Source organism: Trichechus manatus, unplaced genomic scaffold (genome assembly GCF_000243295.1).
Source record: "Trichechus manatus latirostris isolate Lorelei unplaced genomic scaffold, TriManLat1.0 scaffold00036, whole genome shotgun sequence".
NCBI lineage: Eukaryota > Metazoa > Chordata > Mammalia > Sirenia > Trichechidae > Trichechus > Trichechus manatus.
This window is the reverse complement of record NW_004443972.1, coordinates 6,661,769-6,689,645: the sequence shown is the minus strand read 5'-3', so window position 1 is coordinate 6,689,645 and position 27,877 is coordinate 6,661,769. Positions and strand designations below refer to the sequence as shown.

Sequence of the window (27,877 nt, the reverse complement as noted above, 5' to 3'; positions counted from 1 at the left end):
TAAAACAAAATGAGACTAATGAGGCACAACAGTCCAGGGACAAGGACTAAAAGGCAGGAGGGGACAGGAAAGCTGGTAATAGGGAACCCAAGGTTGAGAAAGGATAGCGTTGACATGTCGTGGGATTGTTAACCAATGTCATAAAAGAATATGTGTACTAACTGTTTAATGAGAAACTATTTGTTCTGTAAACCTTCATCTAAAGTACGATAAAAAAAAAAAAAGAAATAGACGTTAATTAGAGAATATCAGTAAAAAAAAATGTGATGACTGGTGCTATGAAAAGAGAGGTAAAGGGAAACTTCTCTGAGGAAGTGATGGCTTAGCTATAATATGAAAGAAGAGCAGAGGCTGACTCTGTGAGGAGGACACTGAGTACACTGCATGCAGAGTGACCAACATATACAAACAGCGCTCCATGCAAACCACAAACCAGCCACCAAGAAGGTCAGCATGGTCAAAACACACAAGGCAAAGGGAAGCACGCATGAGATAACACTGAAAAAATAGGTTAGGACTGGTGTTAAATTGTCCATCACCTTCTAGTCCAAGTTAAGGATTTTGATCTTTATCCTAAGACCAATGGAAAGCCAAAGGATGAGGGCATGTTGCGACATCAGATTTGAATTTTGAATTTTGAAAAGATCATTCTGACTGTTGTGTGGAGAACTCATTGAAGAGCTCATGAATATTACTGAAAAGTCCCCCTTGGCTAGTATGATGATTACCTAACTATTATTCAAAAATCTTGTATGATACCCCAAACAGAGCTGCTTCCACATCATTCAAATGCCCCAAGCACTCCAACGTAGACCCCCTGCCACAGAAAACAAAACAAAACTCTGCTGTGCGTAGGAGGGATTATGTTTGTCAGGCCAGTGCTCTCTGTTTTTATTATTTTTTGTGGAAGATCAAATATAACACAAAAAATTGCTTCTATGTAACTTTGTTTTCTTTCCCAGGCCATCTACAAGGCTGACTTGGAGTGGTTGCGTGGCATTGGCTGGATGCCCCAAGGGTCTCCTGAAGTACTGAGAGTCAAAAATGCCCAGCAGATCCTACTAGACAGTGTCTATCGGACACCTGTGGTGAAACTTAAATATACTAGTATTGTTGACACTCCTGAAGTTGTCCTCGCTAAATCAAATGCTGAAAATATTAGTATTGTACGTCATTTTTTCTCTATATTAAAATGAAATTAGTACTATAAATAAATGATAAATAATTAACTTCATAATCTACTTCTATGATAATAATAAAATTAATGATAACTACAAATTTAATATGTAATGTGGACAGGGTTGTTTTATTATCACTTATTAATTTTAAACAAAGTCTCAAAGTATAATTAAAAAGTATTAATAGAGAATTTATATCAATTTTGAGTAACTTTTGTGAAAAGATTCTAGAAGTATCTGCCTTAATATGAAAATATTTTGAATCAGAAAAGTTGAAATTTGTGTACTGGAACCAGAAAAATTACAAATTGTGAAGTAATTTTGTTGTTATTATTGGTTCTTTCCATAGCCAAAGTACAGAGAAGTTTGGGACAAGGATAAAACTTCCATCAGCATAATGCCAGATACTCCAGAAATTAAGCTAGCGAGAGCAAATGCTCTTAATGTGAGCAATGTAAGTATGAGGATGGACTCCTTTTTCGTTTGGAAAGTCAACCAGTTGGAGCTATAGGATCAGCATGGAACTCTTCATAGCCAGTGCTGGGGATGGGGAAGGCTCCTTGCCATCAGCCCTTGACCAGGAGTAAGGAGAGAGCAGATCCCTGGCTCTGAGTCACTAGGCAAGGCCAATTCCTGGTGAGCCAATGTCAACATGACCAAAGGGAGAAGGGAATAAGGACAAAGGGCATGAAAGAGGAATGAAGAGACACACAAGCAAAAAAGGGACGGTAACTACAAATTCACAGGAACTCAAAATAATTATGAAAATTCTTTTGCAAATTTCTATACAAATTAATTTTAAAACCTGGATGTATGAGATATTATCTAAGAAATCATAAACCACTAAACTTGACCCCAGAAAAAAATTGAAAACATTAAACAAAAAATTGAGAAGGTTATTAAAGAGTTTTCCCTCTCCTCTTAAATTCTAGGCTCACCCAGATGATTTCACAGAAGAATTCTTTCAGAATATGAAAGAACAAATAAAATACTATAGAGCATAAAGAAGGAAAGTCATCCAACTACCAAAACTTCCTCAAAGATAATTCCACAAATAAAAATTGTAGGCCCATAATAATGGGGAAAATCTTAAATAACATATTGACACATCAAATTAAATATGTTACATAACTCTATCTAATAAATACATTAAAATGATTTGATGCAAATAAGTGGGATTCATCCAAGAATGCCAGTAGGGTTCCATATTCAAAAATCAATTAACATATTAGGAAAAAAGAAAACAAAAACAACCATATGCTCATTTTATTGGATTTGAAAAGTCATATGAACCAAAGTCAATACACTTTCTTGTTTTTTAAAATAAAATCTTAGTAAAATAGGAATAAATGAATATATTTCTTGATGTGACTTTAAAAACAAGTCTCAAATCAAAGGCCAGCCTCATCCTCAATAAGTAAGCTTCTTATTAAAATCAGGAATAGAACAAGGGTGCCCACTAATATTACTGTTTTTTTAGTATTTGTTGGAAGTAATTACATAAAAGTAAGAATAAGAGATAAATATTGGAAAGACAGAGACAAAATTATCATTATTTGCAGAAAAAATAATATATGCCTGGAAAAAGCAAGAGAATTAATTATAAAGCTATTAGATGCAGTAAGAGCATTCACGAACATGGCTAACTACAAAACTAAAGTTGAAGAAAGGTACCACTTTCATGGATTGCAGAGATTTCTTGTGTGTAAAATAAGTATGACCTTAGAAGAAAGGTACAACCTTAGTGCAATTCACCATGGTTTAGAACTTTGGGTCCTTGCGCAACAATAAATCTTTGTGAGAGAAGCCTGCCAAGCAAAGATTGTGTGTCAAACTGCTCCGTCAACTCTGTTGTAATGAACCACTTGGGGACTTATTTTTTCCAATGTTTGGGAAGAAAATAAAATTTTAGGACCCAGAATTTTTTTTTTTTTCGGACCACAAGCAATGTTATGGAGCAGTGCACTGTTGTTGCCAAGCAACTAGATGGAGAGGTAGTCAGCTCTTCACTGCTGCCTAGGCTTCAGGTCTATCCACAGGCACCTTTGTCAGGAAAATGCTGGGAAGTCTCATGGGCTCTTTTATGCATGATAAAGATCTCATATGGTAACACCAGAACCTTACCATTAATATCATGACGTAAGCAAGGGTAGTATTTGAAACTATGCCAAAAGTAAAGTGTATTAGTTTTAGGTAGTAATGAGAATAGCCTGCACTTTGGAGGAAATCAAACATCCCCTTTGGTACTAAGCAAAATGTAAAGACATTTTCTCTATACATGGTACAGTCATTCCTATAATCCTGATAAAATAGTATTCAAAACTACTTCCATCACTTTAAAAAGCATTACCTGGCAGAATATTTGCATGTGATTTTATAGATAACAAAACAAATTTGCAATAAGCAGACTTATTTAATCTTCACACGAGCCATGTAAGATATTGTTAACGAATTTTTATCAGATGGGAAAGTTGAGATCAAAACGGGTTAAGAAATTTGCCCAAATTCTCAAAGTCAGTAGGTGAAAAGTCAGGGTTCAAGGCCATGTATACATTTTGTGTGTGTGTGTGCAAAGGAAATATATATTTGAACCACATAAACAGACAAAACTTTATTAATAAGAAAAAAGTGTGATAATGTATGTAATAAAATAAAATAAATTTAAAAAAGATAACATAAAGATAACAAGTTTGCATTAAATATGTACTAATATAATACATTTTGTTGTGGCAAATACTTTTTATTCTGTACAAAAAACAAGTCAATTGTTAAAATAGGCCCACCCAATACAAAAACTTGAATGAAAATTCATACAAAACTTGTCCACGATTGCAAGAACAAAATTTATCAGATCATCCATTTCTCAGATATGCAAAGGCCATGAACAGTCAATAATTGGAATCACCTCACCTTTTTGTACTATAGAAGCTCCATATTGCTTGGTATGATGTCTGAATTATACATTTAAATTACTGTTTTTTCGGAGTCTTTCTGCCATTGTCAAGATAGAATGTATTCATTTAAATATGAATATATATTGAAATATATTTAAAAAGTTATCTGTAAGACTTTCACTACCTTAGTTAACTTCTATGTAAGAACAAAACAGCACCATATTGAAAAAAATAACTATTACATCCAATTGTGGTTTAGCCATAAGAAGATCTAAGAAACTGTATTGGGAAAAAAACACAAACGTAAAAAGTTTGTCATTCCTAATATTACAAAATAGAATTGAATTAAAGAAGCTGAATTACTGAATGAAAGGAGTTCAATAGTAACCATGAATGTCTGAACTTGCCCCAATGCTACAATGTAGTAACACAAGAAGCAGCTACACCCTTTGCATTATGCATGAGCTCATAAACCATGAACAGCTACAGCAAGGCTATGATTAAAATGAAAAAGAAGCCTTGTCAAGTTCAGATCTTTGGACTCCAGACACCATTACATATCCCCATAGAGGGGTGCATGGGATAATTTTCCCACCTATTCTCTTTCCTTTAGCTGATCTTAAGTTCTAGGGCTTTATAACAATTAATTCTACTTGAGTTTTAGGAGTTATTGGTAAATTTGAATGTGGAATGATATCTTGTTTTTTCTCCTCTTCAGAAACTTTACCGAGAAGGTTGGGATGAGATGAAGATGAGCTGTGATGTACGGCTAGATGCCATCCCTATTCAGGCTGCCAAAGCCTCCCGGGAGATTGCCAGTGACGTAAGTGTGGCATTTTTTAACTTCCTAGTTTTTAAACAAATGCCCTGGATGCATCAAGAGTACATGCTGTGACCCATCTGCTTTGTTTTTCCACCCCCAGTATAAATACAAGCTTGACCATGAGAAGCAGAAGGGACACTATGTGGGCACCCTCACAGCCAGGGATGACAACAAGATCCGCTGGGCCCTCATAGCTGGCAAGATTCAGAATGAAAGAGAGTACCGGCTGCACTGGGCCAAATGGAAGACCAAGTTCCAAAGCCCTGTGGATATGCTTTCCATCTTACATTCTAAAAATTCTCAGGCTCTGGTCAGCGACATCGATTACCATAACTACCTACACAGGTGGACATGCCTGCCTGACCAGAACGACGTGATTCAGGCCAGGAAAGCCTATGAACTGCAAAGTGATGTGAGTGGGCTGCATTTTATGATGAGCGCTTCTGTCATTTGGCCATAAACTCCCAGAAAGCATATGACATTAAAATCTTGTATTATATTATGTCAGGTCTTCACACAGCCAAGAATTTGACACTAGGTAGACTTTATTGTATGGTATCAAAATCACCAAAGCCATGGAGGATCTAGCTTTTGTATCAAGAAAGAAATGGTAGTGTGAATATAGTTCTTAATTGTATCGGGTTAAAGAAAAACGTTGTAAAAATATTATTCCTGTAGAGTTTAGGTAGCAATCAAGGTTTATATCAGAAGTCAAATATTGTCAACCATGGACAGGATGTAACCACAAGTATGCTTTTTCTGTTGACATGGTGTTTAAAAACTTTGAATAAGTTGCCAAGATTTTTAAATCAGGAAATTTTATATACAAATCCAGATTTCCCATTTCTCTTAAGTATCAGGGGAAGTAATTCATTACCTCTTTGTAATAAGAAGCTGAAACTGAGTGGGGCTACCCCTTTTTAAATAGAAAATATATTCTCCAGTTTACTGCCCTGCCTGGCCTCCTAATTATTTATGTTACTTGCCTGGCTGCTTGAGTATGTCATCCTGCAATCATATAGTATTTAAATTGTATTTACCCACCAGACCAATGGATACAATAAATAGGACCATGTGACCAGGGTTGTCGAATTCTTATCCTGGTCTTGTTTTCACAGGCTGTTTACAAGGCTGACTTGGAATGGTTACGCGGGATTGGGTGGATGCCAAGTGGTTCTGTTTCTGTCAATCACGCCAAACATGCTGCAGATATCTTCAGTGAGGTATTCCAAGATGTTACCCTGTCATTCACTATACTTCCCAAAAGGCTGAACCAAAAATACAGAAGGCAAAATGCTGTCATCCCATATCAGCAATTTTAATAATTTTAACTGCTTTAATTTAGACCAGGCATACATTTTTCCAAAATAATCGTGTACTTCCCTATCACGTTATGGCACCAAATCCATAAGATAATATCGAGAGCATTCATTTAAGCTTAAAACCAAAACCAAATAAACAAACAAACCCATTGCCGTTGAGTTGATTCCAACTCATAGCTACCCTATAGGTCAGAGTAGAACTGCCCCATAGGATTTCTAAGGCTGTAAATCTCTACGGAAGCAGACTGCCACGTCTTTCTCCTGTAGTAGCCCTGGTGAGTTTGAACTGCCGACCTTTCAGTTAACAGTCGAGCCCTTAACCACTGCCCCACTAGAGCTCCTTCATTTATATTTAGAATTGCATAAATGACAAAATTATTGTGTCAACAATAACGTTATGCTTGAGAGAAGTTTGTCCAGTTCAAAAAAATGTGTTAAGAGTAAAGTGATATTCAAAATGATACATTACATGACTTTGGGAGCTAAGCAAACTTGCTACTTTAAAATCTGTGGGAGCCATAGAAGCCAAACCGTTTATTTAAAAATAAAATGCCAAAAAGAAAGCCTAATTGCCATGAAGATGCCATTCAAGTATGGCACTCTGTGCTTCTAGTAGAGATAGCTGCTTTTGAGTTGACTCCAACTTTATTATGTACAACAGAATGAGACATTGCCTAGTCCTGTGTCATCCTCACAATCACCAGCATGTTTGAATCCATTGCTGCAGCTATTGTGCCAATCCATCTCCCTGAGAGTATCCCTCACCCTCATTTCCCCTCTGCTTCACCAAACATGATGTCCTCCTCTAGTAATTGATTCCCCCTGATCATGTGTCTGGAGCCCTGGTGGTGTAGTGGTTAGCAGTGACGCTGCTAACCAAAAGGTTGGCAGTTTGAATCCACCAGCTGCTCCTTGGACACCCTATGGGCCAGTTCTACTCTGTCCTATAGGGTCGCTCTGAGTCAGAATCGACTCAGTGGCAATGAGTTTGCTTTTTTTTGGATGATGTATCTTAAGAAAGAGAGTTGGACAATGTTCTGTTGTGATCCATAAGTTTTTCATTGGCTAATTTTTGGAAATAGATTGCTAGACCTTTCTTCATAATCTGTCTTAGCCTGGAAGCTCCCTGAACCCTGTCCACCATGGATATTTGAAATACCAGCGTTATAGCTTTTAGCATCACAACAGCGTGCAAAACCACCATAGTACGACAAACTGACAGACAGATGGTGGGCCAGTACAGAAGGACCCTTAAATTTAGAGTATCTTTCTCAGCTCACACAGGACCAGTGACTACAACTTTGTCTAAAAAATATTTTTCTTCCCTACAGAAAAAATATCGCACAAAAATAGAAACTCTTAACTTTACCCCTGTGGATGACAGAGTTGATTATGCGACAGCAAAACATAGTGGGGAGATCCTAAATGATGTAAGTACACAGCTGTCATTCTAAAATTGCACGACCATACAGATATCCTTTCCAAAGCTTTTCCACCTGCTTAAACTCAGCATGCAATCATTGCCTGAAATACAGATTTTAATCATTGAAATTATTGATGCTAGCAACTGCTTCGACAACATGATGTTTCTTAACATTAAGTAACTTACTCTCTATTAATTTTAGATTAAATACCGGAAAGATTGGAATGACAACAAATCAAAGTACACCCTCACAGAAACCCCCCTGCTGCACACTGCCCAGGAGGCAGCCCGGATACTGGACCAGGTATGGATTTACCTGGATGGCTGGTACTTCGTGTGGGGACAGAGAAGCACAGATAACTATTCCTGAGATCTATGCAAATGGCTTATCCTTCTAGTCCGACTCCCCATTGTAACCTTTTGTTGCTGTTTCTGTCTTTCAGTACCTGTACAAGGAAAGCTGGGACAAACAAAAAGCCACAGGTTATATTTTGCCTCCCGATGCTGTGCCGTTTGTTCATGCCAATCACTCTCGTGATGTTCAGAGTGAGGTAATTCCCCCTGATGTCAGGGTATTTTGCAAAGATTGGGCCTTGCTTGTTAGGGATTTCCGCTTTGCCTAAAGCCCAGTACCTTGGGTGGTCCTTTTCAGCTTGGCACACTGGGCTGCCCTTGGCCATAGTTGGCATACCTACCACCCTTTTGGCCCTTTCCCCATGGGCTTTGTGCTTTCTTCTATTTTTTCTTGGCTTCTTTAAAAGCTAGTGTTTAAGTTCTTTACTTTTTTTCCACATTTTCTGGCCTCCCTGAAATCTCTAGGCCTACAATAAAAATATTGTCAGAATTAGAAAACAGTATATGTTTTTTCTATTTTTAAATTGATTTTTTTTTCATATTTATTTATTGCTATCAACACTTTTTGTTATTTGTTCTCAAGGGGAGTCACACAAAAGGCTGGGGGGCTGAATTTGCTGAAGTTCCTTAGTAGAAGGTCAAGCCCCCTTTTGCCTTGTGTGTTTGTCAGAGGTGACTGAATCTGTATTTTTTCTTCCCACCAGCTGAAATACAAAGCTGAGCACGTAAAGCAGAGAGGCCATTATGTTGGTGTTCCAACAATGAGAGATGATCCTAAACTGGTTTGGTTTGAGCATGCAGGCGATATTCAAAATGACAGACTATACAAAGAGGACTATCACAAAACAAAGGCCAAAATCAATATACCTGCTGATATGGTATCCATCTTGGCTGCCAAGGAGGGGCAAACCCTTGTCAGTGACATTGATTACCGTAATTACCTGCACCAATGGACGTGTCATCCTGACCAAAATAATGTTATTCAGGCAAGGAAGGCCTATGACCTACAGAGTGATGTAAGTGATCTTTATGTCTTAATTATATAGAAATGTATGGTGCATTCTGAAAATATACGTAGAATTCTAGAACTACCAATCTTTGAAACTTTGGGCCATAAATATTTAATTACTTCAGAGGGGAATTGAAGCTGGATATGATGTAGACAAAGACCAAGGCAATGACCAACTGATAACTTTATCTATTGAGTAGGCTTTTCTGAATAAGTTCCACAACCAAAGCCAATTTTTAAAAAAATCTGTTGATTTTATACCATCTCTGCCATTAGCAACTCTTCACTCACGTTCATGCGGGAAGTTATCAGCTGCTTTAAAATTATAATTAGCATGGGTAGGAATTCATATTGAGTTGGGGTTTTGATAATATTAGATGATAGTACAGTCAAAGACCTAGGAATGCCCCAATCTTGATCTGCCAAGCTCTTCATTCCTCAAGGCATTTATGAAGATGTTTCCAAGGAATCAAAGCAAGAGGGAAACAAAGTATTGATTAGCTGCATAAGAGCCCAGTATCCCCTCACACAGAGCTTTGGTAAAGCTAGGATAGAGAATGTGACTTGGGCCACTTCCCACTGAAACCAGATCAACACCTTTACCTGCCACCAGGTAGTCTGTAGAGAACAGAAACACAGTGGATGTTCAGGTGCACAGAGAAGCTACCCCTACCTGGGTCTTCTCATCACAACCAGAAAGGAAACAAGAAGTCAAAGACAGCGCCTGTAGCCTAGGTGCTGAACTTGAACATCCCACCTCTGTAGTTGCTGTAGCGTAATGACTGTTGTGGAACTTCAATCAGGTTAGCACCTCCTCCTCATTTGGTGTGGTTGGGCCAGGAGAAGCCAGGAGCTGGGACAGGGGAAGGCAGAGGTATGGTTACCCTGAGGAGATACCTCCTCCTTCCCTACAATTACGTGACCATTTACTTGTGCAATTTACTTTGTTTAGTATAAATGCCCACATATTTCCCCATAACTAAATATTTCAAATCCATCTAAAAATACAACCTCCTTGATAAACCCATTTCTTATGCCCACAATGGAAAATAGCAGCTCCTTCCCTTAACTCACACAGCACTTTACTGGTTTGCTCTCACAGCACATAACCACTTTCCACTTTGTAAATGATTTCTCTCTACTCCTGAAAAAAAACAACAACAACAACAAAAAAGTTGTCGTGGAGTCAAGTCCTACACATGAAGACCCACTGTGTGTCAGAATAGAACTTTGCTCCATAGGGTTTTCAATGGCTGATTGTATTTGGAAGTAGATTGCCAAGCTTTTCTTCCAAGGCACTTCCGCGCTGACTCGAACTTGCAACATTTTGATTAGCAGTCCAGCATGTTAACTGTTTGCAGCACCCAGGGACTTCTCTCTACTGCTAGATACTTATTTATACTTTTCCTTCAAAGCACCTAGTACAATGCCTTGTTCATAGTAACAGGTTCAAGAAATAGTGCTCAGGTGAACAAAGGAAACCGTGATTGAATGAATGAGACAAAAGCCACTACAGAAATCCTTAAAAAGCTTCCAAAACATTTTTTCTAATCTTCTCTCTGTCATCCTGTGCCTGAGTCATTTATACCTGCATCATATCTGTCTTCCCGCTCTCAGAATATCTACAAAGCTGACCTGGAATGGCTCCGAGGCATTGGCTGGATGCCCCTGGATTCTGTGGACCATGTGAGGGTTACTAAGAACCAGGAAATGGTGAATCAGGTATGCAAAACCTATTCTCTTTCTCACCTAATACCTGCCCTCCTTACCTGTATGTGGAGGTAGGTACCTGTGGGGGTTGACCTGTTGTAATCTTCTCTATTTCTTTGCAGATAAAATATAAGAAAGATGCTCGTGACAACTATCCTAATTTTACAAGTGTGGTGGATCCTCCAGAGATTGTTTTGGCCAAGATTAACTCAGTCAATCAAAGTGATGTAAGTTTGCTTTACAAATGAGGAAGCACATAGATTGGGGAGTTGTCTATCATTGAATGGATTTGCTTAATTCTTGATAATTATTTGTAAGAAAATTGAGTAGTTAAATTACATGATAATGTTTGGGGGCTGGGGCATTTTAAAAGTCACTATAGGTGAATTGAAGAAAAAATTCAAGCCTTGAGTTGCAATAGTGAAGGATTCTATGGGGAAAATACTAAACGATGCAGGAAGTATCAAAGGAAGATGGAAGGAATACACAGAGTCATTATACCAAAAGGAATTGGTGGATGTTCAACCATTTCAGGAGGTAGCATATGATCAGGAACCGATGGTACTGGAGGAAGAAGTCCAGGCTGCACTGAAGGCATTGGCGAAAAACAAGGCTCCAAGAATTGATGGAATGCCAATTGAGATGTTTCAACAAACGATGCAGTGCTGGAAGTGCTCACTTGTTTATGCCAGTACATTTGGAAGACAGCTACCTGGCCAACCGACTGGAAGAGATCCATATTTATGCTTATTCCCAAGAAAGGTGATCAACCGAATGCAAAAATTATCGAACAGTATCACTAATATCACACACAAGTAAAATTTTGCTGAAGATCATTCAAAAGCGACTGCAGCAGTATATCGACAGGGAATGCCAGAAATTCAAGCCAGATTTAGAAGAGGACATGGAACCAGGGATATCATTGCTGATGTCAGATGCATCCTTGCTGAAAGCAGAGAATACTAGAAAGTTGTTTACCTGTGTTTTATTGACTATGCAAAGGCATTTGACTGTGTGGATCATAACAAATTATGGATAAAATTTCGAAGAATGGGAATTCCAGAACACTTAATTGTACTCATGAGGAACCTGTACATAGATCAAGAGGCAGTCATTTGAACAGAACAAGGGGATACTGTGTAGTTTAAAGTTAGGAAAGGTATATGTTAGGACTGTATTCTTTCACCATGCGTATTTAATTTGTATTCTGAGCAAATAATCCAAGAAGCTGGACTACAGGTAGAAGAATGGGGCATCATGATTGGAGGAAGACATTAACAACCTGCGTTATGCAGATGACACAACCTTGCTTGCTGAAAATGAAGGGGACTTGAAGCACTTACTGATGAAGATCAAAGACCACAGCCTTCAGTATGGATAACACCTCAACATAAGAAAACAAAAATCCTCACAACTGGACAAATAAGCAACATCATGATAAACAGAGAAAGATTAAAGTTGTCAAGGATTTCATTTTACTTGGATCCACATTCAACACTCATGGAAGCAGCAGTCAAAAAATCAAATGACACATTGCATTGAGCAAATCTGCTGCAAAAGTCCTCTTTAAAGTGTTGAAAAGCAAAGATGTCACCTTGAAGACTAAGGGGCGCCTGACCCAAGCCATAGTGTTTTCAATCACCTCATATGCATGTGAAAACTGGACGATCAATAAGTAAGACTAAAGAAGAATTGATGCCTTTGAATTGTGGTATTGATGAAGAATATTGAATATACTATGGACTGCCAAAAGAATGAACAAATCTGTCTTGGAAGAAAAACAACCAGAATGCTCCTTAGAAGCAAGGATGGCAAGACTACATATCACATACTTTAGACATGTTAGGAGGGATCAGTCCCTGGAGAAGGACATCATGCTTGGTAAATTAGAGGGTCACTGAAAAAGAGAAAGACCCTCGACAAGATGGATGGACACAGTGGCTGCAACAATGGGCTCAAGCATAACAACAATCGTGAGGATGGTGCAGGACCGGGCAGTGTTTTGTTCTGTGGTACAGAGGGTCGCTATGAGTCAGAACTGACTTGATGGCACCTAACAACAACAACAGGTGATATGCTATAGCCACTTTTAGATAATATCTATTTTCTTGTCTGAATTATTCTATTATATTAGCTAAAATGAACTGAAATTCAACCAGATAGTTGGTTAGTTCTATCTCTAAATGTAGACTGATTGCTTCTCAGCCTTTTGACTAAGATCAAGTGTAAGTGTAGACTAAGTATTATGTTATTAGATAGGTCCTATGAAAATTTAAATATGCATTTATAGTAATCAAAAGGCTCTGCTTTGTTTTGTTTTCTCTCCTTAGGTGAAATATAAAGAAACATTTAATAGAGACAAGGGCAAATACATATTTTCTCCAGATACGCCACATATCTCCCACTCCAAAGACATGGGGAAACTCTATAGTACTGTAAGTTCTATTTTATGTGATATACATACAACCCAGTTCCTTGTTTTAGGCTCTTGTCAATATTCACATTCTTGACTGATTTTGTGAACAGCTGAACTTATAAGAAGATATCTTATTTTTTATTGCATTTAGTCTTTTTTTTTTTTTTAGAAGGAATGTATTATTCAGCGTGAGTAGCGTTTATTCAGCTGGTAATTTTTGAGCTCCTGTGATGTGCCAGGCACTGAATGAGGCTCCAAAGAGCTAAAGCACAGTGAGATATGCCCTTGAGGAGCTCATATTTCAGTGAGGGAAACAGACATACATGTAAATAGATAATAATGTAAACAGTGCTGAGAGAGTTCTGGAACTGAGCAACTACCAACAGGTAGAAGGGAGGAAAGGCTGGTCCTTCTTAGCAATCATGTACAAGCATCTCCAGGCAACAAAGAGAAGACATGTCCTCCAAAATTTAATCCCACTAATTTAAATGATGGGTTGTGTGTGTGTGTGTGCGCGCGCACGCAGGTGCACACCCTATGGGGAGCAATCTTTGGTGATTCTCTCCTTGGGTGCAAATTTGTCGTCGTTTTTATTAGAATTGTAATATAGTTAAATCCTGTTGTAAAAAGCCTCAGAGTCTACATATTTAATTTCAGTAACCCAAATCATTCTGCCCCGTTCTTAGATAGACACAAAAAAGACTGTAAGTAAAGATTTAAGCCTTTCCTTAAACATAAATATTTTACCAATTTTTTTTAGTGGTATCTGAAAGAAGTTGAATGCAAATTTTTGTTGACATGAATTTCTTTGTTCTAGATACTGTATAAGGGGGCATGGGAGGGAACCAAGGCCTATGGCTATACCTTGGATGAGCGCTATATTCCAATTGTTGGAGCCAAGCATGCTGACTATGTAAATAGTGAGGTCAGTATCACTTTTTCCTCTCATAGGTTTGAGAGTCTTTATTGGGAAGTAAGGGCTGGTTAGAAAACCCCAGTGACTCTTAATGTTGTACCCACTTCACAGCTTAAATACAAAGAGACATATGAAAAGTTGAAGGGCCACTACCTGGCTGGAAAAGAAATCAGTGAGTTCCCTGGTGTGGTTCACTGTCTGGATTTCCAACAAATGAGGAGTGCGGTGAGAAAAATATTCACTTTTTTTTTTTAATACCTTAAGTGTTACTAGTGTGCCTGCCTACTTATAGTCTGCCTTGTGGGTCGAGATTAGCAGAGGGGGAAGGTGGTGAGGAATGAGTCATTTGTGAAGATTTCCCCCACCCCTGCCAGCTAGCCTTGTACACCTCTGGATGACTCTATATTGCCTCCCTTTCCTTCCCTCCCTCACTACCAAACACACAGTGAGGGCTCTGTATCTGGAAAAAGGAGAAAGCATAAGCTCATTATTTACCCTGTGTTATAAATGGATGGGGAAATTAAAAAATAAGAAAAATATAGTAAAATATCTTTTTTTTTAAACTATAGTCTGTTCTAAAGATACTGATCTATATTGGAAATGAGACTATAAAAGAGATTGATCTGAATAATTTACATTTTAATTCCTTTCTTACTTTTGGCTTTACAAAATAATGTTCTTTAGTTGAACTACAGAAGACATTATGAGGACACCAAAGCAAATGTTCATATCCCCAATGATATGATGAATCATGTCCTGGCTAAAAAATGCCAGTACATCCTCAGTGATCTGGAGTATCGGCACTACTTTCATCAGTGGACATCTCTTCCAGAAGAGCCCAACGTTGTACGCGTCCGAAACGCCCAGGAGAACTTGAGTGATGTATGTCCTTTCCGCAGCTTGACTTAATTACATCGCCTTGGCCCTCTATGCTCCCATTGCCTTTACATTCATGAACTCTACTTCTTTTCAACACAGAGTGCCATGAATAACCTCTTTTTGGTGTAAGAATCCCCTCTGAGCCTTAGGACACTTATGTTAAGTATTTAATCTTTTTGACACTAGACTAAGATGTAGGTATTGCTCTCTTCCTAAGCTGGGCATTAAACATCTTCTAGCTGTTGAGAGGCCTACCCCATGACCATTAAGCATAAGCACAACCAAGTGTCAATAGGAAATTATAAAAATGCTCAATTGTAAATACAGTTGGTACCTATCAGCTTTTGCTCTTCCCTCTTTCTTACAGAACGTGTATAAAGATGACTTGAATTGGCTGAAAGGCATTGGATGCTACGTTTGGGATACACCCCAGATCCTGCATGCCAAGAAAGCATATGACCTCCAGAGTCAGGTGAGTTGATCTTCCCAGAAGGACTGACTTTCTATCGTTCACCAGAGTCCATATTGCATCCAGTGGGCTGATGGCCATGCTGTCCCCGTGCCTGAGCAGAGAAAGCTGCTGTAATAGTGCATGATCAAAGGAATCAAAGGCCCCTGCCCAAGCAAACCTCTCCTGGTGGCCTGAGGTTTGAGGCACTGGTTGTTTGTAATGGAAAGGTTTTAAAACTGGGAGGTGTTTCATAGTGAATTACACTCAAGTCTATACCTATTTCAGGTTAACTTGCAGAGAGTAGGATGTAAAAGCATAGATAAGTTTTGAAGGAAAAAATGGATATCTGGAAAATTTCCAGAATATAGTTCAGTTCTAATAAGACAGGTCTAATGAAAAGTCAAAATTGAAGAGCTGCTGTCAAAGAGGAGTATAGGCATGGAAACAGCAACAAAATGAGGGAAGAGACCTGACAAAGATGCAGACCCCACTCTTGGGCAAGAGTGACTATTAATTTTGGTGGCCATATAAAGTCTGCAGGACAATAGAGTGGAAGCCTCTTTTTTTACAATTAAAGCAGAAACCTAAAAATAAATAAAGGCACATGAATTGGCAAAAACTGTTGAAGCTGATGACAGACCAGTATTTTACCATTTTTGGTGACTTTTGTTTTTCTTTGCAGCTACAATACACAGCAGCAGGTAAAGAAAACCTACAAAACTATAACATGGTCACAGATACACCACTTTATGTGACTGCTCTTCAAAGTGGCATTAATGCCAGTGAGGTGAGTTTTCCTTGTTCTTCTCTTCCAGGGACAAGCCATTTCTTCTCTTTATATAGTTTCAAACAACAATGAATAACCCCCCCCCCCCTTTTTTTGTGTGTGTAGGTGAAATATAAAGAAAATTATCATCAGATTAAGGACAAATATACAACAGTTCTAGAAACAGTGGATTATGACAGAACCAAGAATCTGAAGAGTCTGTATAGCAGTGTAAGTTGAGTTTGTTTCTCTTATATTTGGACCAAGTTTTCCTCCTTCAGAAATAATAAGAGAATAAAATGGATAGGCACCCTGTCCCAAAGGTTTTCCAGATTTTATCATTGACCTTCAAGTTCCTACTTTGCCTCACAAATCCTCATTACAATTAAATAAGCCCCTATTTGAATATTGCACTATTTCGTGCACTTGCTACAAACTCAGATACTTGTTCCTTATTGTGGGCAAATACCATTGAAGCTTTTCTTTGTTGACCCTGAATTTGTCATTTTCTGGCTTCTCCAATGGTCAGGGGCCCCAATAAAGGCAATCTCTTTTTCCTCCTCTGAATTGGTTAATTCAACAAACATTTTTAAATCTTTTACTTTACACTTACAGAAAATTTGCAAAAATAGTACAGCGATTTCTCAGATATCCACCACCCATCTTCTCCATAGTACAATTAGCAAAACTAAGAAATTATCATTGTTACAATGCTATTAACTAAATTACATATTCTGCCTGTATTTCACCAGTTTTTCCATTAATATTCTTTTTCTGTTCCAGGAACCAATTCATGATCCCACACTGCATTTAGCTGCCGTGTCTCCTTAGTCTCCTCCATCTGTGATAATTTCTCTGTTTCCTTATCTTTTAGGATCTTGACAGTTTTGAAGAATATTTACCATTTATTTTTTATAAAGTCCCTCCACTGGGTCTTATCAGGTGTTTTCTCATAATTAGATTTCAGTTATGCATTTTTGGCAAGAATAACAGAGAGCTGATATGCCCTTCTAGGTGTATCATATCAGATGGTATATGATGGTAATAACTGGTGATGTTAACCATGATCACTTGGCTAAGTTAGCATCTGCCGGGTGTCTCCACTGTAAAGTTACTGTTTTTCCCTTTGCTATTAAAAAATAACTTGGGAGAGATACTTTGAGATCATGCAAATATCCTATTTCCCCTCAAACTGTCTCCCACATATTTCAGCATCCAAAAGTGGATCTTGCTTGTAACAATCATTTCTGTGGTGTATGCCTAACAGTGATTTTCTGTTTCCCTCATTCCTTCTACACTTATTAATTGGAATTCTTCTCTAAGGAAGAGCTGTCCCTTCTCCACTATTTAATTATTTATTTATTTATTTTGATTATTTATTTAAATCGGTTTGAGTTCGTGGATGTTCATTTTATTCTTATAACTGGCAGACTGTGGTAATTGCTATGGTAGGAAACAAAATAACAGACTAAGAAATTATGGTCGTGGTGTTAAACCAGTTATTTTTTTAGGTGTACTTGGATCCTACAGAGTGAGAAGATCTGGAGGTTGGTAGAAGTGTCTGAGAAGGACAGAAACAGAGAAAGGAAAGGTCCTCTATTCAGAAGCTAATCAGAATCAATTTTCCCATATTAACCCGAAGATTTTTAATCCTTACAGAACCTGTACAAGGAGGCCTGGGATAAAGTAAAAGCCATCAGCTACGTTCTGCCTACCAGCACCATGTCCCTGACACACGCCAAGAACCAGAAGCATCTGGCCAGCAATGTAAGTCAAGAACAAACATGGCAGTGTTCCCACCCCTCCTGCCCTTCCCTGCTCTCCACTTCCAGAACTATTCTGGTTGATTCCTATGCTGACTATATGAATATCTCGTATCCCAGAAAATAATTCTAGATGTTCAGTCCTCACAGAGTTTGTGCATTTGTTGCTTCTTCTCAAAGGCACAGCAGTCCAGAGAAAACTCCCAAACACTAACAATAAGGACACAGATGTGACCTTTTAGGCTGTCTGCCTGTAAATAATAGGGATAGTCTCTGTTTTAGCCAGAAGTGAGAGTAGCCAGATGACATAATATATTGTTCAAAATAGCTTCTTTTTCAATAGAATTATGCGAGCTTTTTGGCAAAAATAAACCAGTAAATGTCATAACCAGTTATTATACCATCCCCAAATAAATGATTGAATAATTGTTTTTATAACCATTAAATACAAAATTTTATAACCTTTTAGAGTTCTACTTTTATAAGGTAGAACTTTTCTTAGGTATAAACATAATTGTAAAAAACAAACAAGTAAATCACATACGCTGTTTAAATATGATATAAAGTCTTATGACCTCTGACCTTTTGTGCCTAAAATGTTCTTAAGTAAAACTCATTATTATAAAATTCTTGTAACCTTCATCAAAGTTCTAATAATCTCAGTTCTCTTTCAGAAACTTTAGAGAATTACACCTCTTAATTTTGAATATTTTATAGAACACTTGAGGCCAGTATTTCTCAAGCTTTTCTTGACCATGATCCACTGTAAGAAATTTATTTTATATTGTCTAAGACAACCCACACACATATATACACAATTGAAATTTACATGAATTCTCACTGACGTAAATGTTACACAGAAGAACGTTTACCTTTTCACTATAGACAGTGCGTTATGATCATTTAAATTCTATTCCATTCATTTAAATGCTAGTGACCCAGTGATTGATTTTACTACCCTCTAACGGGCCTAGAAATGCACATTTTAGAAAAAGATCTCTTTGGACAATATATGGAATTAATCTGAATTTTTTGAAGGAAAAATTAGTATATATGTTTTTGTTCAGACCCCATTCCATTTGTAAGACTAAAAATGAACTAGCACAAAAGAGTAAACTTTTCGTTTGGGAAGAGAAGTTTTGTAGGTAGGATTTAGAAAACCTAGCAGAGGTGTTTTCTTTTAGTCATGAAAAAAAGTTACAGAGGCAGGAGTCTTTGCAAATTGTTCTTGAAACAAGGAGGGACATAAAGAAATTAATCCTTGAAAAGAATGATTCCAACCTTAGTTTAAAAAGAAAAAAATGTCTTTGAATGCTATGTTCATTATAGCTAAGGAATAGATAAGATGTAAGAAGCACGTGAACTAATGTTCTGGAAAATTTTGACAGGTGTTTTAGTTGGCCTTCAGTCAATAAAGGGCTTTGCTAGAATTCTGACACAAATACTCCTATCTCCTCTTTTTTACTAAGTAGGCCTCTAAGTTGTGAGAGAATTGAGATTGGATCTTATTCTCTGTAGGGGCCTTACCACCTAGTTCAGGTAATCATGGAGCATTAATTAATAAGCCAGAATGGCTTGTGAGCTAAGTATGAATGCCTAAAAGTTAGTTTTCCCATAGAAGTTGATTAGGCTGTATTTTTTAGAAACCTTGTAGAAAGTGAAATTCAAGAAATATGTCTCTTAAGTATCAGGTTAATCAATTATTAAAACAAAGAAAGTCTAGAGTGCATTTTTAAGCTTTCACTGATGGTATTAAGAAAAATATGCCATTATTACAAAAGAGATTTTTTTTTAAATTCCATAACTTTAAATGAATTAGTAGTAATAGCAGTACAGTACTAGTATTGGTATAGGAGTTTTAATGGTAGTAACTAAAGTTTTATAGTACTTTGCAGTTTCAGAAGTAGTTTCAATAACCCTGTTGCAGGTACAAGTGCCTACTAGTGTTACACTTGTCTGCACAGACGAGGAAACAAGTTCAGAGACGTGGTGACCCCGAGTCGGCTGGATCTCAGAGGGGGGACCTTTCGGTTAAATCTCATACTCTTTGAACAATACCAGTCCATTACTCTCCAAAGCTATGTTTCTTTGTACTTGTTCTCTGTAGATCAAATATCGGGAAGAGTACGAAAAGTTCAAAGCTCTTTATAGTTTACCAAAAAGTGTTGACGATGATCCGAACACAGCTCGATGCCTCCGAGTTGGCAAGCTAAACATCGATGTAAGTAATCCCAAAGGCCTTATGAAATCAAATTGAAGTCAGATGAAACATCCACATATTAGAAACCAGGATGTTTTCTAGTAAGCAATACACATGGCACTGATTGTGCATATGTGAAGCAGCCAAGTGTTATTTTAGCCCATGCTGCTTTTTTTTTTAATTTCCCATGGTATGAATCGATAGAAAGTATTAGGAAATTCCAGGCCCTGCCCTGCTCCCAAGGGTAAGTTGCTGATTGCTGAAGCTTGGTTATGCTGACTTCTATGACGTACGGGAAAGGCACACATTACGGTGATGGCTCGCACACTTTCCTGTATAATGGGCATACTACTTTAACTCCACAGCGTCTGTACAGATCAGTTTATGAAAAGAACAAGATGAAAATCCACACTGTGCCCGACATGGTGGAGATGGTTACTGCTAAGGATACTCAGAAGAAAGTCAGTGAGATTGATTACCGCCTACACCTCCATGATTGGATTTGCCACCCCGACTTGCAAGTCAATAGCCACGTCCGGAAAGTCACAGATCAGATTAGTGAAGTAAGCCCATTGCTTATGAAAGGTTTAGTCTTCTAACTACCCAGAAAAAAAAGCAGACTTACCTGTTTCTTCACTGCAGCCTTCTTTCAGTACTGCTTTCATGCATTTCCATGGGTCTAGCTTGACTTGGGAGCTGTCTCTGCAAGCTGGGCTTTGTGTGCCAATGCTACTGTAATCCCCAAGACCTGGTTACTTGATGCTTTTTCCTTTTCATTCCACAAAGTCACCCTGTGTCCAGTGTGTGCCAATGTTTTTGTTTTCTAATTTTATTGTGGTGAAAATATACATAACAAAACATACACCATCTCAACAATTTCTACATGTACAGTTCAGTGACATCGATTGCATTCTTCAAGTCGTGCAGCCATTCTCCCTATCCTTTTCCATCCAAATCATTCTACCACCATTTAGATAAACTCACTGTCCCCTAAGCAAAAACTTATCTTTCCCCCCTCACTCCCACCTCTAATAACCACTAATAATCTTTGGTTTCTGTGTGTTTGCTTGTTAGATGTAAGTGAGATCATATAATACTTGTCCTTTTACAATTTATTTCACTCAGCATGATGTTTTCAAGGTTCATCCATGTTGTGGCACACATCAGGATTTCATTGCTCTTTATGGCTTAGTAGTATTCCATTGTGTGCATGTACCACATCTCATTTATCCATTCATCTGTTGGTGGACATTTTGGTTGTTTCCACCTTTTGACTATTGTGAAAAGTGTTGCAGTGGACCTTGGTGTGCAGGTTTCTGTATGCATTCTTGCCTTCACTTCTTCTGGGTATATACCTAGGATTGGGATTGCTGGGTCATATGGTAGTTTTATGTTTACCTTCTTGAGGAACTGCTGAACTGTCCTCCACAGTGGCTGTACCAGAGTATGTCTGTTTGTAGTGTTAAAATTATCGTTAGTTTTTTTTTAATCATTTCTATTGAAACCCTCTAGATTGTATACAAGGATGACCTTACTTGGCTGAAAGGCATCGGTTGCTATGTCTGGGACACTCCTGAAATTCTCCATGCCAAACACGCTTATGATCTGCGCAACGATGTGAGTTTGCCTTTGTTTTTTAAGAATATTTCCATCTCTATGGAGTTTGGACCCAAGGGAAGAGTATGTAAAGTAGAGACATTGTCACAGATTAGCTTGTTAAATGTGGCGTAAGTGGTGTTGAGGATTTCTGGGGTGGAGAAAGACTCTAAGGAACAGAGAGCTGCCATTTCTCAAGAATGCATACAGCATTCCTCTTAAACAATGTAGTCAAATTGTAGCATTGTCCTCTGGTAAAGAAGGTGTCCCTGGCTCTACTCCCTGCCTTTTGGATTATTTTGGGAAATACAGCACATACTTCTCGTTGTAAGAAAATCTCATTTGTTAGGAGCTTGTGATGCTATAGACAGGACATATCTGTAATGAGAAAATTTGCTAGGCAAATCCTTGATTAATGCTATAATCAAGATTTCACTAAGAAAGTTAAGCTTTCCTAGAAAAGCAGTTGCGAAGACTCTAGAAGCTCCATATGACTGTAAGCACTGATTAGTCTGATTGTTATAAAATTCAGACACATCTTGGTCTGTTGAGTGAGTGCCGATGAATGTAAATCCCTTAAGTTAAGTGTAACCAAGCCCCCGGTGAAAACCAGTAATTTTTAGTGTAATGAATGGCCCCAACACAGCGTTGTTTTCTTTCTCTTGGCAGATAACGTACAAAGCTCATGCACACAAAACAAGAAACAACTACAAATTGGTCACTGATACGCCAGTCTACGTCCAAGCTGTCAAAAGCGGGAAACAGCTAAGTGATGTAAGTGCTCACTGGGGAAGTTGCTTTGGACAGTGTTGGCTGGAAGGGAAACATAGTGGATAAGACATGTCCAGAAATAAAGACAAAGGCCACCACTTAAGCAGAAGCGGCAAAAACTAGAGGCTGGGTAGTGCCATGCTTTTTCTAAACGGGAAACCAGAGCTGATGCCCTAGAAAGTATTTAAGATGCTGCACTCATTTTCTAAAACCTGATGTGGTCAAGTGGTGCCCTGGGGTGGAATTATCAGTGGTCTAAATATATGAAATACTTTGTGTTTTAAAGCTTCAAATGTTGTTTGTTTTACCCTTATATCATGAACAACAGTTTATGTCTCACCATCTAGACTTTCTAATAAATTAGAGCTAACTATAGTAGAATAGGGATCCCTGAGTGGCACAAACGGTTGAGCGCTCAGCTACTAACCAACAGGTTGGCAGTTCAAACCCACCCAGAGGCGCCTGAGAAGAAAAAGCCTGGCGATCTGCTCCCAAAAGTTTATAGCCATTGAAAACCCTGTGGAGCGCAGTTCTACTCTGCGTCACATAGGTCACCATAAGTCAGAATGGACTCAACTGCAACTGGTTATGGTTTTGGTTATTATCGTAGAATAAGAAGCAATTAGGCTCTGAAGTTAGAGATGTAGATTGAAATCCTGCCTCTATCATATAATCTTTGAGGCTTGTGAAAAGCACTTAATCTCTCTGAGCCTCAGCATCCTTCTCTGTAAAACGGGAAAATGTATGTAAAAACACCCACAATAATGCCTGACACAGAGCAGACAAAGCAGGCAGGCTGCTCTTTTTTTAACCCCCCAGGTTAATAAATAAATATTAGATCCACTGGTGAGTTAGAACATTAAAAAACTGTTATTTTGAAATGTCTAGTGGTGAAATACCCACTCTTCCTCTTCCTACAGCTGAGCCATCTCTTCCACCTACTTCTCAGTGTGGGTGTCCACACCCTAGCTCTGAGCCTATTGGACAAGACGCAATAGTACATGAGATAAAGTTTCTAGGCAAAGTGAAGCAGCTACCATTTTTTGTTTTTTTAAAGAGAAACTTGAGTTTCCATTTACTTTGCGCTTTCTAACAATGATGACACAGTCTGAATCGGTCCACTTTTTCTCTCTCCACCCAGGCTGTCTACCACTATGACTATGTACGTAGTGTCAGAGGCAAAGTGGCTCCAACAACTAAAACTGTGGATCTGGACCGTGCGCTGCATGCGTACAAGCTCCAGAGTGAGGTGAGCTGTGAGAATTCAACAGAGTGCCTGGTAGAAATCTAGGATGGCCAGGACATTGGCATCTATAGAAGAGACCCTGACTTGGGCATCCTCTCAGGTTGACCTTGTAAATGCTGTTCTGTTCACCTGAGTTGAAAAAAAAAAAACAAAAAAACAGAGCATAGACTGTCTTCCCTCTTGGCTGGCAGGGTCCTCCCAGCAAGCAATTAAGCAAGTAATAAGCTTTTTTTGAGCGATATTTGCAGGTTAACAAAGAGGAGAGCGAATCTACTAACTCTGCTCTCAAAAAGCTTAAAATCAAGTTGGGAAAGACAGGGCATATAATCATAAAAGGCTGCTAACAATAAGAAATAAAGCTGGAATTTGCTGTTAGAATTCAGAAGAGAAAGAACCTGGACTCAACCCACATATTTAGTATCGTATTCTGTATTAGCTGAGGGTGCTGTTTGGGTCTCTTGTAATGTTACTTTCCTATCTTGAATGTTAAAAAGTAATCTGGTTTTTTAATATTTTCAATACTGTTCTTAATCCTGTTGTCCCCTGGAAGACAGAGTATTCAAGATTACAGACAGAGGCTCCTGCCTCATCTTGCCATGAATATGAGCATCGTGGCCTTTCCATAGCCTGGTGTCAAGACATTGTGTTGATGTGTATATACGGGGTGGGGGTGTTCCAAAGATGTGCTTATGTAATTATGACTGTCTCAGAGATTGATGATATCTTAAACATCACCTAAGGCTGTGATTAAGGACAGAGGTGGCATTTGGCTGCCTGTTTTCTCTACTTTTCCCAAATTCCTGCTAGATGCCATGCAGTCCACTGGGCATATGTCCAAAAGCATAGAAGAATTACTTTCTACAAGCCCCTTCACCAATTTCTCTCTTTTTCTAAAACAGTAGGTTAAGAGTAGTCTAATCCACTTCATGACTCTTAGAACTTATTTAATTTCTTCCTGAAATCAATTCAGTGAGCATAAACACATCAATTATCTGATAAAAAAAACCTAACATGCGCTAGATGTGATTTGTTTAACTCCAGTCAGTTATTAGATACCAAATGTCATTTAACTGACTCTTCCTCATTCCGGCAGAATTTGTACCGACGACCTGGCCTGCACTCCCTGCCCACTGGATATAGGCTTCCAGTCGATACTCGTCACTTCAAACACAACAAGGATATCCGATATATGAGCAGTTATGTAAGTGGACTCCTCCACATTAAGATGGAGTTGGGGGGGGAGGTGGCTAATATTCATTTATAGCCTGTTCTCGTTCCTCCCAATCACACCCTGAATGTCCAACATGACATGCCGATGGGAGTGAAGGAAGGGAGATAGCATATTTTCTAGAGGTGCTGTGAAATTGGCTTGTTTGTACAATTTAGCAGTGCCTGGGTAGCCCAGTAAGTTAGGATAGGATGTTCATGGGATTGCACCTGCATGGGCCAGTTACCTTGATTCAGGGCCCGTGGCTGCCATGACACATCTACTTCTGCTGGCCTTAACATTGAAGCATGCCAAACCATACCAAACTATTTACCAGAAAAGCAACTTTATACATGCTCTACTGATACGCGACAATAGTTGTCATCTTCCTTCTGCTGTGTTTCATAGAACATCACTTTGTGTTCCTTTTCAATGAAAGGACTTCTTTCCTAGCTGCTGGCTCCGATACTTACTCATCACTTACCCTCTGGGCCCAGTTCATAGGGAGAGATAGGCTCTCACTACTGCTAGCTTAACCCGGTGCTGGCTTTGATACGAACCTTCCCTAGTTTTTAAAAGACACGTTGGGACTTGATGGATTTACCCCGTGGGCAAAGCCTAGAGAACTTTCGGCTATCCCAGTGACCCTGTTCTCCAGAATATACTCACAAACTAGCCATCTTCTGAAGAGTAAGCGCACCCTTCCATGCTTCCCTTCAGAGGCCTGGAAATCAAACCTGCCGGCCAGGCAGACTCCAATTGACTGTAGCCCAATAATATGGTTCTCATGGCAGAGAGTCATGGGTCTAATAATCCAACATGTCATTTTATTAATCTGTCCATAAAGCCATTCATCAGACTTAAAAAGATTTTCTTCTTCTTTCTTTGCATTTCTTATTTCCTTAGCCACATTGGAGCTAAAAACACAGATTTTTCTTGCATTTTGCATAGCTGCCTACAAAGAGATTTCATCTAAGTAAAGATGAGTTGTATTCCTTTCTGCATCTGGCTTCATCAGCCAGCAAATAATTTTCAAGACTTGGATTAATACTGGAATTATATCAGTGACTTTTCCTTATACCTAAAGCTTAGAGAGCAATTTTCAAATGGAACTGTCCCCTCTTTTCTGCTGGAGAAATTTAGTGCTACTCTTTTTTTATAAATCATTGATCTCGTTCTGTCTTTGTTTTCACAGTTCAAGTACAAAGAAGTTTATGAGCACATCAAGGCAAATGGGTATACACTTGGCCCCAATGATGTTCCATTTGTCTATGTTCGGAGGGTCAACAAGGTTACCAGCGAGGTACTGTGCATGCTAATTCTGTGGGAGAAATACTGAGTTTCAAAGCCCATGGCTTTGTTTGAAAGACATTAAGAATTAATCGTATCTCAGCTGTAAACTTACACCTCAGCAAGGAGTAAGAGGGTCTTTTTGTCACCATTTTGATACTGATGTCCTTTGGCAATGTTTTTCTATAATTTGTAATACCATTGAGTCTCTAGACTCAGTTCCATGGATTATGATGCAAAATTTTTCCAAAGAAAAAAATTCCTTCTTTTGACATTTGTATTCAAAAATCCTTAATAAGGTGCATTTTATTCTGACTTATGACCCTTTGTTTCACATAAACTATTGGTTTGTATATCTGATTCTGCTAATTCACCATTTGATAGAAAGTGGATGACTTTGTGCTCAGATTCTCCATGTAAATAAAATAAGTATCCTCCTTTCTCCTAATCTCATTCATTTTCCATATCTCCGATCTTTCCTTTCATGGCACTTTATGTAAAATATCTGATTGTTGATTAGTCAATAAATGCCCTGATTATCCTACACTAAATCACTGCAATAATTTTTCCTCCATTGTAGAGACTGTACCGAGAGTTGTACCACAAACTAAAGGACAAGATTCACACAACTCCTGACACGCCTGAAATCCGCCAGGTCAAAAAGACGCAAGAAGCTGTCAGCGAGGTGGGTATTTCCTTTGCAGAAAGGGCAGACTGTGGAGCCCAGAGATGATTGTCAACCATCTGGTCTCTAATGTGTGCATTTCTGGGTATTTTTTTTTTAGTTGATCTACAAGTCAGACTTCTTCAAGATGCAGGGCCACATGATCTCCTTGCCATACACACCGCAAGTGCTCCATTGCCGCTACGTGGGAGATATCACTAGCGATGTAAGCATTTCATCGGCATCTTTCTGGTGGGGGTCACACCTTATCAAGACGCAGGCTCACTTTTAGCATTTAAGCAGACCAGTGCTCTTTGAACACCTTTTTCCACTGAGTACTTCCAAATTGGGTGCACATCTTGGGGATAAAATAGTTCAGCAACAAAAAAACCAGTTACCATGGAGCCAATTCCTACTCATAGCGACCCCAGTGCATCAGAGTAGAACCATGATCCATGGGGTTTTCAGTGGCTGCTTTTTTAGAAGAAGATTGCCAGGCCTTTCTTCCAAGGTGCCTCTGGGTGGATGCGAGCTGCCAACCTTTTGGTTACCAGCCAAGCCTATTAACCATTTGCACCACCCAGGGATCCAGCATGGAAAACAGAACCCCACATGTCACAAGCTATGGAAATAGCAATAAGAGGACCAGCTGGGAAATAACAGAATCTCTGACCACTGTTCTATATTCAACACTGAATCATTGCCAGCTCCTTGCTCTCTAATTGGCCTCTGTACCACATCATGTTTAGTATCTTTTTCCTTTTCATCCCTAACCCCAGCCCCTCTAGCAACTTCCTACTGCTGTCTTTTCTTAATCCCCCTTGGATGATTTCTTCTAAAACACCCCTCAATTCACTCTGTAGTTTTTCTCCCATCAATATAATAATAAAATATTAGCAGTGTTCTCTCCTCAGTGCAGGGTTAGAGACTTAAATGGAAAAACACTATGATTTATTTGGGGGCAAATGAACGAAGGTGGTGAGACTTGGACTTGCTTAC

General features: G+C 38.6%; 1 protein-coding gene across 1 annotated transcript in view; it reads left to right on the top strand.

The window, feature by feature from the left end:
• Positions 1-27,877, top strand: part of NEB (nebulin) — a 249,118-nt gene that overhangs the window by 156,972 nt on the left and 64,269 nt on the right. The window contains exons 78-105 of the mRNA XM_004375379.2: positions 963-1,166; positions 1,528-1,632; positions 4,791-4,895; positions 4,996-5,307; positions 6,014-6,118; positions 7,549-7,647; positions 7,843-7,944; positions 8,084-8,191; positions 8,699-9,010; positions 10,621-10,725; positions 10,836-10,940; positions 13,044-13,148; positions 13,947-14,054; positions 14,157-14,270; positions 14,730-14,927; positions 15,292-15,396; positions 16,058-16,162; positions 16,268-16,372; positions 17,801-17,908; positions 20,012-20,125; positions 20,470-20,667; positions 21,617-21,721; positions 22,370-22,474; positions 23,613-23,720; positions 24,811-24,918; positions 26,120-26,227; positions 26,795-26,899; positions 27,000-27,104. Coding sequence (XP_004375436.1) covers positions 963-1,166; positions 1,528-1,632; positions 4,791-4,895; positions 4,996-5,307; positions 6,014-6,118; positions 7,549-7,647; positions 7,843-7,944; positions 8,084-8,191; positions 8,699-9,010; positions 10,621-10,725; positions 10,836-10,940; positions 13,044-13,148; positions 13,947-14,054; positions 14,157-14,270; positions 14,730-14,927; positions 15,292-15,396; positions 16,058-16,162; positions 16,268-16,372; positions 17,801-17,908; positions 20,012-20,125; positions 20,470-20,667; positions 21,617-21,721; positions 22,370-22,474; positions 23,613-23,720; positions 24,811-24,918; positions 26,120-26,227; positions 26,795-26,899; positions 27,000-27,104 — 3,666 coding nt within the window. The remainder of the gene's footprint in view (positions 1-962; positions 1,167-1,527; positions 1,633-4,790; positions 4,896-4,995; positions 5,308-6,013; positions 6,119-7,548; positions 7,648-7,842; positions 7,945-8,083; positions 8,192-8,698; positions 9,011-10,620; positions 10,726-10,835; positions 10,941-13,043; positions 13,149-13,946; positions 14,055-14,156; positions 14,271-14,729; positions 14,928-15,291; positions 15,397-16,057; positions 16,163-16,267; positions 16,373-17,800; positions 17,909-20,011; positions 20,126-20,469; positions 20,668-21,616; positions 21,722-22,369; positions 22,475-23,612; positions 23,721-24,810; positions 24,919-26,119; positions 26,228-26,794; positions 26,900-26,999; positions 27,105-27,877) is intronic.